The 17,884-nt window shown below is 35.3% G+C and overlaps 1 protein-coding gene across 6 annotated transcripts in view; it reads left to right on the plus strand.

The window, feature by feature from the left end:
- The window catches only part of SENP6 (SUMO specific peptidase 6), an 83,926-nt gene that overhangs the window by 41,038 nt on the left and 25,004 nt on the right, over positions 1-17,884 (plus strand). For all 6 annotated transcript variants that reach the window (XM_075046474.1, XM_075046469.1, XM_075046470.1 and 3 more), the window contains 6 exons: positions 3,734-3,804; positions 5,373-5,518; positions 9,646-10,048; positions 10,902-11,134; positions 13,702-13,872; positions 14,764-14,806. In XM_075046474.1, coding sequence (XP_074902575.1) covers positions 3,734-3,804; positions 5,373-5,518; positions 9,646-10,048; positions 10,902-11,134; positions 13,702-13,872; positions 14,764-14,806 — 1,067 coding nt within the window. The remainder of the gene's footprint in view (positions 1-3,733; positions 3,805-5,372; positions 5,519-9,645; positions 10,049-10,901; positions 11,135-13,701; positions 13,873-14,763; positions 14,807-17,884) is intronic.

Below are 17,884 nucleotides of genomic sequence, written 5' to 3' on the forward strand. Positions count from 1 at the left end.
GTAGTTTGGAAGGCTCTGATCTAAGACAGCACTGTATCCTAAATTCCCAGATCCAGATGTTTCTTTAAGTTTATTGCTTTCTGGCATAGACAGTTGTCATCCCTGTCCCCCCTCTCCCTGCCCTCTCACACCCCCGCTTTTTTTTTCTTGAGAAAAAATTCTAATACGAAAATTTCTCTTGGGCTGGAGGGTGTCACAGAGGTCTGTCTACCAGCCCAAGGTGAAGATACTAAGGTCCAATTCTATCAGCAAAGGAATATGGCAGTAATCTTGAATGTGTGCTGAAAATACTCAGTCACACCATTCTGTCTGGGCAAAACATGTTTAATCAAGAATGCTATACCGTTTAGCTGTTAAGATGTGTCAAAAGTTCAGGACTCTCCACAGTCCGGACTACCTCAGTATTTTTGTCATGTCTGTTGCAGGAAGAGCCTGATCTTTCTTGGTATTGTTATTAACATTTTGCTGTTTGATGCTTTACTACTTCTTGAAGTTGCTTTTATCAAATACTGGTCTACCTCCCTTGTACTTAAAGGTATTAAAATCAAAACTGCTTATCATGGATGAGATAAATGAGAAGCCTAAAATGATTTAATCTCTGAGCATGGAGCCTTGTTCTTCAAGCAAAATCTAAATCTCATAAATATTTTTACGAAACCTAACAGGCAAAAAAGAAAAAAATTGTGTATTTTTAGTATTTGCTAGGATGGTAGGAACAGCAGTCAATATTTCTTATTTTTTCTGTTAGACACAGTATGTAGGTAGTCTTGCACCTTGATCTGTTTAGCTGTTTGATGCCTCATTTATTCCTTTTGAAATGGGAGACTTAGTTTAAGTTAGGATTTAACAGCAAGAAGGCATTGTTTCGGAGTGCTGTATGTTTTTCTAATATCTTATAATAATTTCCTTCTTTTCCTAATAGTCGTTTTAAAGATAGGTGTCGTGTTTGATTTAAAAGAAACTATAGTTTCCATTCTGTTTTTGCACTCACGTGCAAGTAAACTGCTCAGTGTACCAAGTACTTTTCTGGAGAAGATATCAATGGTTCTACAGCTGTTCAAATGGCAACAAACATTGTGCTGAGGGGGGAGCCTTGATTTTGTTATCTGTAAAAACTTTGGGGGGGGGGCTCTCCCTTTTTGTTTGTGTGTGGGTTTTTCAGGAAAGGAAACTAGTAGGAGGTGCTTCAGGTTGCTGCCCTCTTGTGGGAGAGCTGTTACTGTCTCCAAGAAAGCATTTTTTTCCACATGTAATCTACAATTCAGTAGTGTTTAAAATTGTCTTTGCTTTTGTTTCTAACTCAAAGCAACTTCCAACCTGACCTTGAATTGCTAACCAAGTTACACTGTGTTGGGAAGCATCAGTTGACTTGGAGCTGGTTTTCGTAGCTTAGGTTTGGGTGTTACTGGTTCATTGTGAGCATACGAGTAAATGTCTTATATTGTGGGAGAAGAAAGATACTCGTTATAGGCCAGCCTTCGTGTATTCTTACAAGTGTTTGGCTGTTTAAAAAGTATCAATATGAGTCTATGCTGATAACACAAAATTCAGACAAGGGTAACTAAGGCTACTGTATTCTGATTTATTGTAAAAAAATTATTTAGCAATATATGGTAAGTGATGAATTTATAATCTTAAAAAGATAAATATATGTTGCATGTTAAAAATGTAATACAAACCTCTAAGATTTTTAGAAGAAAAATCATAACTTATAAATGTCCAGAGAACTTGAATTGTCAAACTAATTTTTAAAAGAAATTTTAGTATTATAAATCTACCATATTGGTTTAATTGCTTTCAATTAAATGTCAAATCATTTCAATATTGTTTCTCTTAAATATCAATTAAGTGTTTTATATTTAAAACATTTTACAGAAAATAATTTTTTTAACAATGGTTATGTTCAAAACAAGACTTATATTGTGATGAAATACTTCTGGAAGATAATTATAACATGTCAGACAACAGCTCATGCATCCTTACAGCAAAGTTTATATTTTCCAGATCTTCTGTAATGACGTAACAGGGTTTTTTTCTAGCCTGTAGAATGTCATTATCATTGGTTTTGATAGTAACACCTTTCATTATATAATGATTAGATTGAGCTCTGCCTTATATTTCCACCAATTCTGCCTTGAAAGTAATCCCTTGTGATTTAAAGAAAATGCTCAAAATAATCATAATGCTTAATTTATGGACAAATATTCATGTTGAGTTTCTGATTTTGGTTCAGTTTTTGTGTGCGCAGGCATTAAAAAAAACTTCTTGGGGGAGCAGAGCAGGATTGTTTCAGAAAGATGTTTGACAATCAGTAGCAAATAAACTACTTAATCTGTCATCTGTGATGTGCTTGTGGGCACTCATGGTAAAGTACTGTGATGTCTCTACATTCTGTGTTGCAATGCAGCCATGCTTGTTTCTACTTGTTTCTCAATCCTTCTTTCTGCCCAAGTTTTCCTTCATGCTGCAACCCCTCAACACAATAAAACGTGTTTGTGTTTAGGTAAGAAGTATCCCAAAGGGCATTGTAGATTAATCTTGTTCCAAGTATGCTAGTTAATAATAAAATATGGGAAAACCCTGAGAAATATTACCTAGAAATGCAGAAAATTTAAAGGTTTTATAATTTAATGTGTTAGGAGATGCTGTGCTGAAAGAAACAAAAACATATGCCTACTGCTGAAGTCTACTTCAGCTGTAGCCAAATTTTTGTCAGGTGGGTCCTCAAAATTTAGCTGTTAGTTTGAGATGCTATTGCCTACAGCTGTTTTCTTTGCCTTCTTGCTGTTGATTAATGTCCTTGTAATCAGAGGTAGCAGTGTGGGATGCCTGTGACCCATTTGCACCCCAGTGCACTGGCTTAACTTGCCAAAAAAAGCAGTTTCTGCTGAAGTTGCTGGCAAGGCCTCCTGTGTTTCAGGTGCGTGCCATCTTCTGTTATAACAGGAACAGTAATCTACAGCTGCAGAGTAGGGTAAGACAGCTGAGAAAGAGAACTGCCAAAACCGGTAACTTGAGATGCAGTGAGCTTCAGGAATCTTAATTTGGTAGTAGCACGATTTGACATACTTGTGTGTAAACTGAAAATATCTTTCAGGAGACTCAAAAAAATCTTACTATAATGCTTTATATTGCATTAACTTGCACAAAAAAATATGAGATATGTATATTATGCAAGTTACACCAACAAAAGATTTATTATCCACTAATTTGTCTATATTATTATATTTTTAAACAAATATATAGGAACTATGTCTTCTTCTTTGTTGTTCTTTTTATTTTTTGGCCACAACAATTTTTGATGTCATATCTCTTTCCTCTGTTTTGCATCTTCCTGTTTTTTACGTTGTGGAACTTGTGGAATCTACTTCAAAATTAAAAATAGTAGTTGTTTCTATTTTTGGATTTTAAAAGTATCTATCTTGCACTTAATGAATGAGGAGGAGGAGATGCAGCATTCAGTTTTTGAAGAGTTGGGTCTGAAAGTGAGAGACTCCTGAACTATTGATTACTGTCAGAGGGGATTTAGATCAGAAACACTTCTAAGACCTTTACTGTAGCTGTTCCTGGCGCTCTGGTAATATTTTTTTAAGTGTACCAATAGCATGTAATAGGAGAAGTTATTTAGTCATAGCTTTCAGATACATTTCAGGTTTATTTTTTTCATATATAATGTGGCTGAATTATATTGGTGTCTTCAAAAGAACAACCATATATCTAATTCATTTTCCAGAAAAGAATACCCCCCTCAGCTTCAAAAAGTAGAAGCAGACCATATTAGATTACCACGGTCTCAAGGAGTTGGTAAGTTATGTTTAGAGTTCTCATGTCTTTTAATCAGAATAATATTTTGAATACCTGCTTTGGGTGGGTATGTTACCAAACTTTGTGTAACTTTTAGTGTATGTATTTATATCCTTATATCTTGTTATTCTAGATTTATACAAGTTTGTGCATGAAGGGAGGATTTTGCCCTTTTTGACAGATTTCTGCAACCTGTTCAGTCATGTTATAATTAATTTTAAGTTAGGCTTCAGTTATTTCAAAAACAACTGAAATCAGGAAAACGTAGACTCAGAATTGTTGGAGATGGAACAGATCTCTGGAGATGGTCTAGTCTGAGCCCAAGCCCCCAGCTTGTTCTTGAATTATTGATGAAGAACTTCTGTAGCACTGTTAGTATGTGCAAAGTGTAACATGCTAAATAAATAACACTTGGTATGAAGTATATTCATGCACTGAGGTAGTGAATAGAAGAGCCAGCATCAGCGCTGCTCTGTTACCTCAACTGAAACATGCTCTTATATCATTGGTTAGGGACCATTGATGGAGATGCAATAGAGAAAATATAGTTTGCTTTGAGGTGTGGAAATTGTGAAATTGGAAAAGAAAAATCACTGTGTTTGGTTGAGCTTTGTCAGTCCGGATACAGATACAGTCTGTAAACCTGCTGTTTAGCTGCTTAGCCATCTACGCTGGCCAGTTATTCTGCTGGGCCTTTTTAGGTTAATGTTAAGTAGAATTTCATCAGTTCTACACAAAAGTAAGTTAACTTGGAAAAAACCCACCTATTACTGTTTCTTTTTTGAAAATGAGTCATTGCTTAGTTTTGAGATGTCTTCTAATAGTAGGATGTTTATGAGGTTATCGGTATGTATATCGAAAAAGTATTCATATCTGTTTTAAAAAAATACAGACTTAAAAAAGTTCCAATATGGAGACTGCCATTAAACTAGGGAGTATAAATAGCACTTCTACAATAAACTGAATTAAGGTACTCTTCTACAACATACTGCACTTCTAAATCTTACTCCATACATTGTTAATTTATGGTTTTCTTTGTTCCTATACTCTTCCAGTATTTAAATGAATGCCCCAATATAAAACAGGATATGGCAGTATAGTTCACTGTACTGCTGAGTCTTGTGTTGAAGGAATAAATCCTAATTACACAGAACATTTCCAATTATTCTAAATGCATTCCCCAGCAGTCCTTTAGGGAAAATTACCATTAGCATAATCGAGCAGATCCCCTCCTCCTTTTGGTAGCGGACACTCGATTCTAGTTAGTAGTGAAGTTAGTATAGATTTTCAAGTCCAAAGCGTCCTCCAAAGATATTAAGCTACAAATTGTCACTGAGAGACACTGAAATAGTATTAACAAAAAAACATTTTCAAAGTTACTTTGAGGAATTTTTTCTTATTCATCCAACAAATCATGAGACACTTGAAGTGCTGTAGTTTGATGGATGTTTAAAAAGGTGTTTATGTTTAGTTCAGGTTAGTGTATGTGAAGAAATAAGTTGATCATAATTTTAATAGCATATGAGTAGACCTTTCTTGTTAACATTTTTGCATTTTCTCCCTCCTAGACAGTATAATGGAAAATACAGAAGAGTCAGAATCAGAATCAGAATGTGAAATTAAGAGAAAGGTGCAACAGAAACGTCACTGCAATTCATACCAATCTGACTTGACCCTATCTTCTGCTACAAAAAAATGCTTAACTCAGTTAAAGGTGGGTTAGATTTTAAAAACATGTCAACTTCTTTTTAACTTTAAAAGTTGATGCATGTTTTAAAAACAGACACTCAGTTGTAAAATAAGTTAATGTTCTAAAAATCCTTAGAGTTGGGAGAAAGATTTACATAATTGAATTTAAAAATAATGTTGTAATGATAGAGATATTTAAGTGTTAATATTGATACTAGCTAAGAAATATTTATTATCCGATTTGAACAAACAGATGCTGCACTGGAAAACAAAGAACCTGTGTTTAAATTGATTGGCTGATCAGTAAACCCAAACCTGATAATTTTGGTTTGCTGTCTATGAAATAGAGAACAATATTTTACTCTTTGACAGAATTTTTATTTTTAATGTCATGATTTTCTGTACTCAAAACAATAAAGACAGAAGTGCTGCAACGATTCAAGTACTTCTTACCAAGTTGCCTTCTTTCTCAGTGAAACTAGCACAGGTATCCAAATAGCCTTCTCTGCTCTAGAGGCAGCCAACCAGGATGCTTTGTCTGGAACTTTTCTGAATATCAGCTGTAAGATACTTTGGAAATTCCTGTAAGGCTCTCTGTATTTCTTATCATCTTCCCAGGTTACTGTGGAAGATTCGTAATGCCCGCATACAGGTCACACTGTATGACTATCAAAGCAAAACTTCCTATAAGGAGATCTTGGTAAAAAAAAAAGGAAAAAAAAAGAAGTAGATCTGTGATTATTATATATAATCAGCTTGTGTTTGCTCCTGTGTGTTAGAAAGTAAGTCAGACTGTATTTCTTTGTTAGGATGAACACTTGGTACTACGCTTAAGCATTTCCATTTCTCATTCTGTTAATTAATATGATGCTACTTGGAAAGTTTAATAGCTGAGATTTTGATCTACGTATGGTATCTATATAGATATGATCTATACAAGCTAAGTAATGAAGTAAAAAAAGAAGTTAAAAACAAAGAAAAAACATTACTGTTCTGTGTGTTTTGTTTTAATCATTACATTGATAACTTTGTTTATGTTTGTTTAAAGAAGTAAAATATTAATTGCAGCCTACCTTACGTCCTGTCAGGTAAGGGACAAAAGCACAAAAGAGTTTTCTAGATGGGAATGGTCATTGAAGAAAACAATTAAAAAATAAATGGAATCTTGTCACTGCCTTGATAGAACAATTTTCAGTCTGAAGAGCTAGGAAATGTCCTCTTTTAATACATAAAGTTTCTTCCTTACAAATTACATCAATTAGCATGAGAGGAAGGAGGGCAGCCTCATTATTTGTGGCTGGATTGTGATCTGTGTAGTCCATTGGCAGTAACTCTGATCTCTAACTAGAAGACTCTGTGTACGTGTAGAAGCGAGGTGTGCTTTCAGCCATGGCACTGACTTCCAGAACTACTTCCTGCATTGTATACAGGTGGAAAGTGAGGGCTGGAGCTGCATGTAGAAGCTTCAGCAGCTTGGTGTCCTTGACCACATTGCTAAAACAAGCTGTTTTCTGTCTCCCTGATAAAAAAAGCGGCAGACTCGATTATGTTGTTCCAGGGGCATGATTTAATTTCCAAAGCCATCAGACAGGTTGCACTTGTAAACAGTATTTAATAATTACATCTGGTACTTTTTCCCATGCATATCTTAGAAATCTGTAAAGTTGAGAACACCAACAGTCATGAATGGAAACCAGTTACTTTTTCTCAGACTCAAGGAAGGGCTGAGTGCCTGTGGTAAAACTGCCAGGCAGTAAGCCTAAAAAAGGACACCACCACCACCACCCCCCACCACCCCCACCACCCCCCCCCATATTTTTCACACCTTGTATTACAAGATTTCAGAAAGGGATTGATAAAATTTGTAAGGCTACATCAGCATTAAACAGGTTGATTTAAATTCAACTGCTGATTCAGGAAATGTCTAAATTGGTAATTACATCAAGTAAGGAGGATATGTCCTTATGCTACTCCCTGTGCTCCCAACCATCTACCACTGGCCACTGCTGAAAGTACAGCACAGGGCTGGATGAACCTTTACTCCAATCCCATAGGATAGTTATGATCCTGTAAGACTGTATAGTTTGTGGATACACTTTCTGGATATAGAGGAGATCTTGTTGCAACTTGCAACAATTCACTAGCATAACTCTTGGTTCCATTTTCTTTTTTTTTTCTTTTTCTCTTAAATGGGTTAAGAGTTTTATCCTTTATTACAGTAAAGGGATTTAACACAATGATTTATGCATTTGTCATGAACCATATGCATTTTCATGAGCTGTGAGTTGCCAAAGCGTAGAGATGATCGATGGGATGTTTATGGAACCTCTGAACAATTAAAAAATGTTGGTTGTGGTTTTGTGCCAGAGGAATTACAGACATAACCAGCTGCTGGTCAGGCAAAGTACAAATGGTTTTCATCTTACTAGACTGTAACAGGTTGCACTTTCTAATTGTTAAAAATGTACATAATTTTTAAAGAAAGGAGGATTTTCTGCTTCGTATGTGCTTACAAAAAAAAAGCTGAAAAATAACAAGTTTTGGATTTTGAAACTTTCAGAGATAGGTCATATAGTATTTGTATTTTGCAGATTTCAAAGTTTAAAAAAATGCTGTATTATACAAGTCATAAGGCAGACACATTTAGGTAGAACTCATCTACTTAAGTAGTCATTTATCTTAAAATACAGTCTACAAAAGAGTATGCCACTCTTAATTAAACACTGCTACACCTACCATCAAGATGCATGCTCTCAAACCAGGGAAAGGAAGTTGGTTTTAAATTTTTGGTGTGTAACTGAAGTAGAGGGGTGCAGTTATTCTATACTTAAGAACCTTCAGGTATGACTGGTGGCTTCTGTTGAATATTTTAATGTCTGATTGAAATTCTTCAACGTAATTAGTATCTTTGCAAAAACTACATCCTGTAACTGAGCACTGAGGCACAACACTGGTTTTCATGTCACTTGCTATCTTACCCCTTGACTCAGGTTTTAAAGGTCTGCTATATTTTATATTTTTTTTTTTTTTGCATCTGTTTTAGTATGGTCTGTGTAGCTTTGTTAAATTGCAGAAATTTTGTAATATTCTCCTTGTGTGACTTTTGTCTTTACATTTGTTTTTAAAAATGATTGAAGAACCCACACCCAAGGAAGTCCTCTTTATTGGAAAGGCGTTCGTGGCTGGGGGGTGGGGGGTGCAAATTGTGATAGCTATGCTTTAAAAATAGGTCCAAAAAGGTTTTGGTGGGATTTAGGTATTTATTATCTCAGTAGTTCACAGTACAGTGGTTATGTCATTATGTCAGTGCTCCAGGAGACAATAACATACGTTAAATTTCAATTCTGGAGGTGTCCTGTGTTCAACTCAGTACACGTTCAGTAACTTATGTGTTAGTATTGAATCCCTTAGACTTAGAAGTCGAAGTTCTGCACTTGTGATAAAGTAATTAAGCGGGACCTAATGCATGTGAGAGAAAGAAAACACATCTCTATCTTTGCAGTGATAGGATACGTTTCCCTTGTAGCCCCTGTTTTCCTCTTGAAAGTTTGGGGAACTCCTTTTCCTCAAGTCCTGTTTTCTTTTCTGAGAGACTGCACTCTAGAGCAATGTATTTCCTTTTATTTTATTCTCTCTCTCTCTCTCTCACTCTCTGAGAAGTGATTATTCTGCATGCTTTGCCAGGCTGTTAGAAGGTATCTTGGGAGGACAAATGAACTTCATGACCTAGGAGGTTGCTTCTAGTCCTCTTTAGCATCGCTCTGTGGAACCTTAGGTTACTTTATTTTCATCCAATGAAAATATTTTTACAGAAATGATATAGCTGGACCTTCTTGCTGATGAATATATATATCTGAACAGTGTGCAGCCTTTTACATATGGAAGGAAAAAAGGCAAGGAGGAAAATCTGAATTGTCCAGCATTAATCACTTTCTTAAAATTGCCACAAATGACATTTGGTCCTGTTAGAACATTTTTCGTTTTCTTAAATGAAAAAAATCAAACTGTATTTTTATGTTTGCTTTCTCTACTTAACTGTAATTGCTAATATAGTTAGTCATCATTCTGAAGAGAAATTAAATGCAATATTTGGAAATGGTATCTTTGTACTTATACAGTTACTGATTTTGTGTTTGTGTGTTTCCCCTCTAGCTTTTGGAACAAATTGATTATTCTACTGATTGCCCAAATTGTGGGCGGGCAAATGAAAATCAGACCAAATGCCGACATTGTGAAAGTGCTTCTCTAAAGGATTTGCAAAGAGTCTCCAGACAAACTGTGACATTAAGTGAATCTGTGGGACCTTTATCACGTTCTTCAATACATCAGAATTCAACAGGGCAAAAATCTTCAGGTACAGGGTTCAACACAAAGAAGTTTTATAGTTCTGCTGTTGGGAAAGGTCCAACGGATATTCTACTGAGTAATGAAGTTGTAGGACATTCTATGTTACGACAGAATGGAAAAGTTAGTCTTATAACTGGGACGAAAAATCCTAAAATTACAGGAACCTTAAGGCAGAGGAGTGCAAGACCATCTGAACTAAATGATCCAAGTAAGTACTTTTTTATGGATATAGCCATAAACTAGAACCCAAAGTATTGTATAATGAAGGAACTGTCCTTGCAGGTTTACATTACTGATTTTGCATGGAATTTTTTTGTGGATGTGCTCTTGGGGAAGAGGGACAGACCTTTTTGTAATTTCCTTTTCATATACTGAGGTACTCTGAGAAGGATGAACACTGGGGAAAAGAAAAATTATTTCATGAAATTTTTATTTTTTTTGTTAAAGAATTACTCTTTATAATTTTAAAAGTAGCATTCTTAGCAGAATTCTACCATTCATCCTCTACAAGGGAAAGACAGTCTTTGACTTTTATATTTTTTCCCTCTTTTCTTTTGAGCTATGCGTTTATTTAAATTTCATACTTTGTAAAATGTTAATTTTTGTGCTTTCTTTGCATAAACTCAAATTAATTTATAAGGAGGAAGGAACTGGAGTTTGGGAAATTATGTTTCTAGTTCCATGCTTAGTTTACTAGACCATGCTGTCTTACTGATTTGAACAATTTCAGTTATAATTTCTTTTGTCAGTTTTTCTTAAGTTGTATAATTCCCTGACAATTCTTGATTGAACCAAGAACTGTATAGCTTCACTTCTGTGTCTAGAGGCAGGTTAACAATACCCATTTCTTGTATAATTAGTTGTGAGAAATAAAAAACGAGGGAGAGAGCGCCTGCGAGCAGATTCCAAATAAACATTCATAAAAGTATAATGTAATGATAAATGTGGACTTCTTTTGGCACTGCAGGACAAGTACATAAATCACTTTAAAGCTATTGCTTGAAAAGAAATTTCTGTTACAGAAAAACGTAGTGGTTGAGAATTTAATATTTTCTGTTTAGTTGTTTTGTCTAGTGATGATGATGATGATGAGGATAGTGGCAGCACTAGGAGAATGGAAAGCATTTCACCTCGTCCTGCAGATTCAGCCCGCTCCTCCCCAGCTCCTTCTACAGGAAAGGTGGAAGCAGCATTAAAGGAAAACAGTTGTGGAATAGAACAGAGAATAGGTAGTATAACAACAGATACAGAAATTGCAGTCACACTACCAAGAAAAGCAAGAATGAAAGATCAGGTACTATTTAATGCTTTGTTTAAAGAAAACAAAAATCAAATCATAAATGGAAAATGTAAAGGCTTGGTTTGCATTGTCAGAAGTTGACTATATTTGAATGCTCTTCTTATTTGGCAGCTGATCAAGTAGTATCTCTGCTTACATAACACTGGAAGCATAAGAAAATGTGTTCATTATATTTTTACAAGTGTTCATAATGATTTGAATTATGCTTTTAACATAGATGCTTCTGCGTTGAATGTATACTCTTTGAGACTGGGCAGGGTATCTCTGTGAAACTCAGGGGCCTACTTAGTTTGCAGAAGAATGTCTAACCAGCCATTGCCTGGTAAGACTTTGGACATACGAAGTTAAACATGAAAAGAGACACTGGGAGCAACAGTGGCCCATTAAAATTAAAATACTTTGACAACTGTCCCAATTAATAGCACTTATTTTAAAGATTTTCATGGTGGGGCTTTTGTCTTTTAGTCGAGTACCACTGCAAAAATTGGATAAACAAAGACAAAAAATGCACCATGAGCAGACTCCTTAAGTGCTGTTAAAGGGGACAGCTTTCATGGTATGTTAAAAACTTAACCACCTCAATAGTGAGCCATTAAGAAGAATAAATTCCCTGTGGCAACTGGTGTTGAATTAATAGTGCTGATTGAAACTATTCTTGGGTCACTTGTCCAGTTTCACTATGGTGAGTTTGGTTCAATGAGAGTATCTGATCAGATTTCCACCTGCAGTCTCAAATCGTTCGTGTTTTCTGAATTAGAAAGCTAAAGTAATGATGCCAAAACCTTCATGCTATGTTGAGATTCAGAAGCCAACATTCTAGTGCTGTAATTGATGAAATTATGGATGCTTATAATGTGGTGTATAATTAGTCACGACTATCAATATAAAGCTGTGAACCTGTAGCCTACAATAAAGCTGTGGGGCTAAAATGATGATAAATAGTTTTGAATTTCAGTTATTCTGGCGTTATGTGCTGGATTAATTGAAAGTGTTGCATTGTGAAGGCACTGGTGTCTAAGACTTCTGAAACTCCCCTGAATGTTTTCCTTTGTATATCCACATGTTCCTGTTCACTAGTCTTTAAGAACCAGTTGTAACATTGGAAATTAACTGCATGTTTTGGACAAAAGTAGGAAAGAGCTTGCTTTTGAAAACAAGGGAAACAAATTTTTTTTGGTGAAATTTAACCCAAACTTTGCATTGATTCAAGTAAACTACCAAGAATTGCAGGTATCACAGTTTTCTGTCAGATATGATAGAAGAAGCTTTAAGAAGCTTTGTTCATTTGTTTTTCTCTCAAAATGTTCATCAATTCTTTACTGAAGAGGCTACTTGATATAGCACCACTTTAATGTTTACTGTTTTACTGTTTGTCTGTGATTTGAGTTTTGAGCTTTTAATAATATTTAGCTAGTCCAGCAGACAAAAATGAAAAGCTGTCTTCAACAAGAGTCCTAGGAAAAATATTTTAATTATAGGGATTTAGAATCTTTGCCTTCTCCACTATATTTAAATGAAGCATCCAAAAGTATATTTTGAATTATGGCCAAGATAGGCTAGTGATTAGGGACTTCAAAATAATTGTTGAGATTTAGTCTTAATAGAAATATTGAATCCCTTGAAATGTTTTTTCTGTGGGAGTTTAATTGTATTTTGTTACCCAAAAGAATGTTTATTAATGGACGACTTTATGAAACAGTATAAATACCAAAGAAAAGACTAGTGTACAGAAAATCCTTCAACAAAGTAGAGCAATATAAGCAATACAAGAAATAAATGTATTAAACTGAAGGCTATCAGCCAGCTTTCTTTCATTTCTGTAAGGTTTGTATAGGATTGTTCTGTTGGTAAACAGGAGACTTCATTGAGATCACAGCCTCAGTCAGCATCTAGAGACTTTCTTGAACTGGAGCCAAACTCCACATAGCCTTCTTTCAGTAATTAGTCTTCTGACCCTGGAATGTACCCTAAAAACATCTTAATAGTTCTGTAGAGTTGCTTCAAGAAATTTTGATTTGGCTTATTTATTTATATTTCTTGAAGATTCTACTCCTGCTGATGTTGTGATGCACTGTACTTCAGTAATTACTCAGTGTTCTCAGTCACCAAAAGCTGGGACTAATGAAAACTGAAAGAAAAAATAAACCCACCAACATTGTGCTACTTTTACAGCATTAGTGGTTTTATATAAATAAACAAATAAAATATATTAAAATAACCTTCTTTTGCTGGGCTGCATGGTGTTTCAAAATGACAAAAACTAAATTGGTTTTGGCAATTTTGGAAGCGTTATTTGTGATTTGGAAATGTTAACAAAATGTCTACAAGTGTCAGTTTATGGTTTTTATCTTGAATCTAGCAATATTAACACCTTCAGGTGTTCCAAAAAGTCCTTTAGGAGATTTCTACCTTCTGTATATGGTTGAGGTGGATACTATAGTAACTATTCCTGTTGACCAACAGAAAAGTAGCTGACAATTTAGTCACTAGTTTTTAACAAGCTTGTTTTAGCAGTAAATCGTTGTGTGAAACATTCTGAAACCTTGAAAATTACTTTTCAGTTTGGGAACATTGTGTCTAACACTCCAATAAAACGTCGTAAAGTTATTTCTCAAGAGATTGTAACTGAGGCTGTACCTCTAAATTATCAAAATTCCTGTGAAAGTGTCATTCTGAACTGTCGAAGTATACGAATAGGAACACTACGAAGAATGGTAGTGGAACCTGTGATTGTAAGTAAACTTATTTGACAAATCTTTCAGTTTTTGACGGACGTTGTTATTTTCATACTTGAACAACGTAATATTTTGCCTTTGTCTGTGAAACAGTAAGTTTGTCTCTAATTTCAGAGGCTGTGATTCCCAAAGAATCCCAAAGTACTATTATGTATTATCACGTACAATCTAGTTCTGGTGTTTAACAGCAACATCATGCCTGGAAAACCCTTGAAAACCCTGTTTACTTGGTGGGGGGGCTTATGGATTAGCGTGCTTTTGTTAAGAAAATTGAAGGCAACAATTACCAGAAAATGGATATTGATAGGTGGGAGGAAGAAACATGTCTGCAGGTGAATAATTTTGCTTCTATAGAACAATATTTTTTTTTGTTAACCTTCTAAGTTACATGGAGACTTTCAAGGAGACATTGAATGTTAGTTGTGTGCAGTAAGCCAGATGAAATGCATGCTTCTTGCTGGGGTAACCACAGAAATAGCAGAGAGGTGTTACTTGTTCTTTCCACCTCTCTGCAAAACTCTGTTATTTAATTTGCTTAAATACTGATAGATGACATTCTCTTTTGAAGGGGTTTTTTTTCCTTCCTATAATTTGTGGTATTTTTCAGAGTATTTTGAACTTTTTTGAAAATGGAGTGCATATGAGAGATCTTAAGTTTCAACAGTCAATATGACTGAAAGAGACACTGAAGAGTAAAGAATATACTTGTTTCCTTGAGTTGTGCTAAAATGTACACTTTGTTTTTTTAAAAAAAATACATTTTACATTTTTATTTTAATTACTTAAGTACTTGGTCAATTGAAATACGTTTACTAACAGTTAAAACGTATTAAGTCAATTTTGGTTTGGAGAAGATGTGAAATCTTATTGTTGTGTTGTCTTCCACAGTTTTGCCTGGATTATATCAAAATACGTCTAGAAAGTCAAGAAGGTGAGGACATCTTTCATTTTATATTAATAATATATATATTTTGAATGAAGTAACTTTGTCAAAGGAATTAACAAGTGAATCATAATGAAATGTCGATTCTGGTTTTGTTATGTATGTAATAAGTTATACTGGGTGCCTGTAGTCAGTAAGAGGAAAAAAGAAAAATTGAGAGTATAAATTTGACCTGAACTGCCTGGTGAACAAAAGCCAAAAGGATTTGCATTATCTCCGCCTTCTGCTGACAAAAAGAATATTCACAGACAGCAGGAATTAGCAATTTGTGGTGTGCATGCAACTGGGTCATTAGTTCTTCCCCCTCATCCTAGTTGAAGAGCTGTAAATATTCTGGTGATGATTGGCAAAGGTTGTCTTGAAAATGATTAACAATAACAAAAGGCAAGAGTAACCTCCTGTAAAACATGTGACGTCTGTAACATTTTATTAGGTTTTTTTTTATTTCAAATGCATAAGTAGAGAGTAAAAACCACACAGGTATCTTAGGCCTTTCCTGTCTATATCTCCCTTTAAATTTTTTTCTTCTTTAGCCTATAGGTTGTATATTTCATGTTACTGAAAGAAATACAGTGACATAGTTTAGGACATGGTAAGCTTACGACTATTGCTCTATTTCCTTTGTTTTCTTTGTAGGGTTTTGCTTTGGGCATGAAAAGAAGTTTTGCCTCCTTTTAAGTTTCCATGAAGATGCAGTCCTGTCGAATTTTGCCTTTTGTTATTTGTAAAAGAGGACTAGTGTATTTTGTCACTATTATATGCAAAAAGGTGTCTCACAACCTGTAAAGATGAGTGTAGCCTTTGGTCAGTCAAGTATTTAAGTTTCTGCTGCATCTAAAATGTAGATGCATAGAAACTACCAGTTTTCATGCTTTAAATGTATTTTAAAAAAATAAACTAAAAAGCTTAGTAGAATTTGTAGAAAATGTCTATCGGTTTTTAGTCAAAACAGCTGCACAGTGAAATTATTTCCATGGGACTTGATCCCTCAATAGCATAAAAATGGTGTCTCATTAAATGCTGTGTTTATTGAAACATTTAGCACTTTTCCATTTCATTTTTTTGAGATTTGCATCTGGAGGAAGATGGGTGTATTCCCAGCTAGCTCCATTTCTATTAACTTCATAATCATAGCATGATTTGTTTTCATACAAGTAAGGTTCTTGAAATAAAAATGACACCTAATATTTTTTTTCTTTAGATTGATTACAATGGTCATGTTTTTTCAGGGAAAGGCAGATGCTTTGGCTAGCTCTAGAAACAGCAATAGTCTCCTGCTTTGAGCTTGTTTTTGCATGTTTAAATATATGTCAAGTTCTCGAAATTCTCTCCATACCCCTTGTCAGTTTTCTGCAACTCCCAACTGGTGTTTCAAGGAAAAAGCTTTCTGTTTCTAATGTGTAAAAAACTATTCATATTGCCTTTAATGCATAAGTCCTATTGTCTGTCTTATGTCAGTGTTAGAGGAAATATTGTTCACAGGTTAAGGCATTTATGGTGAAATGTATTATAAGATGCTTGTCTTAACACAAATGGATGAATATAATTAAAATTCATCTGAAGAGTAGACAGTCTTCCTCACATATGAAATTCAGTATGCTGCATCTCAGTGCAAGCACAGTTACAAGGATTCAGAGTTTTCTTCAAAGACCAGCTAGCTCGTATTTTGGCAAGGACCTCCTATCTAGACACCATTAGAAGGACCTGTATGCCCCAGTTAAATCAGTTGAATCTGGTTTTAAGTTGGGATTGTTGTTACTACTGTCTGCCTCTGAAAGTGGCAAGTTAGGTAAAATGAATTAAGGAAAGTGTTTTCATTTAGGAAGAAGAAAACAGAGGTATTGCTATAGAGCCTTAGGTATTACAGCCTACCCTTGGAACGCTATTTTGTTTGCTTTAAACAAAAAGGAGAGAAGACTCTAGGAGTCATCTATAAATCTTCCTTTAGTCACTAGCTTCATTTTCTCCTTTGTAAGTTGCCAGGGAGATAAAGGAGAATCAGTGCAAGGAGACGGACTAGTTAGATCCATGTAGCATATTTCTGCTACTCTTTTCCTGATGAGATGGCAAACTACTGTTCTGGCCAGTAAATGCTGCCCAGTCGGCTTGAAGGAAGCACGTTGTTGTTGCAGCCTGACTCAGAACTGGGCTGCTTCTTCCCCAGCTAGTGGGACAGGGCTACTGGAGGTTTAGAAGGAAAGGAGAGCTGCTTTACTCCACAGAAGCTGTGGTGGGTGGCCACTACTTCCAGTCTGCGGCCAGTGGATACTTTGCTTTGGGTAACTGTTTGCCTTGTCTTTACAAGGAGCAGACTCCCTTTCTGGCACACACAGGGGTGTGAATTCAGTTGCCAACAAGAAGGGAGGACGTAGAGGGTGGCTGCTGGACATTGCTAAATGCTAAGAGAAGGGTGGTGGGGGTGGAGAGGGGAAGCACTCCCTCCACTAATAATAAGAACCACTAATACTGCTAAGGTAGAAAGTAATGGTATGTATTTGATGTCTTTTTTTTTCTTTTTTCTGCAGTTTTGTTCAGGGTGATGCAAATTAAACTCTTTAGGTGGTAACTGTTTTACTGATTTTTACTCACCATCTGTCTGATCATGAAATATTTACTAGAATTTAACTTAAGAAAAGCCTTAGTGTTTTTAGGAGTTCCCTACAGTGTCTCCTTCCTTTTACAGGGAAAGGAGGAGACAGAGTTGTTGCATTGATTTTTATTTATTAGAAGGACTTTATTTTAGCATCATTTCTCCCTCTATTCTGTCTATGTTTTGTCCCCTACATAAGGGGATATAGTTTTTGTGGTGTAGGCTGCCATCAAGTATGTGTGGAAGCTGTCACTAACAAAAGTTTTAAGTGACTACCATTAACCATTTTTCTGATCTAGAAATAATTACTGGCATTGAACTTTTGGGTCTTTTCAGCAAATGCAAAGAACTGTGATTTCACACCTTTTTCCCTCCATTTTTGTAATTCAGTAAAACCTGTAAAGTACTGAACATTGGCATCAGCAGCATCAGATACAGTGTTAAAAATTTACCATGTTGCTGACATTTCTCTTTGG

Source organism: Buteo buteo, chromosome 15 (genome assembly GCF_964188355.1).
Source record: "Buteo buteo chromosome 15, bButBut1.hap1.1, whole genome shotgun sequence".
Lineage (NCBI taxonomy): Eukaryota > Metazoa > Chordata > Aves > Accipitriformes > Accipitridae > Buteo > Buteo buteo.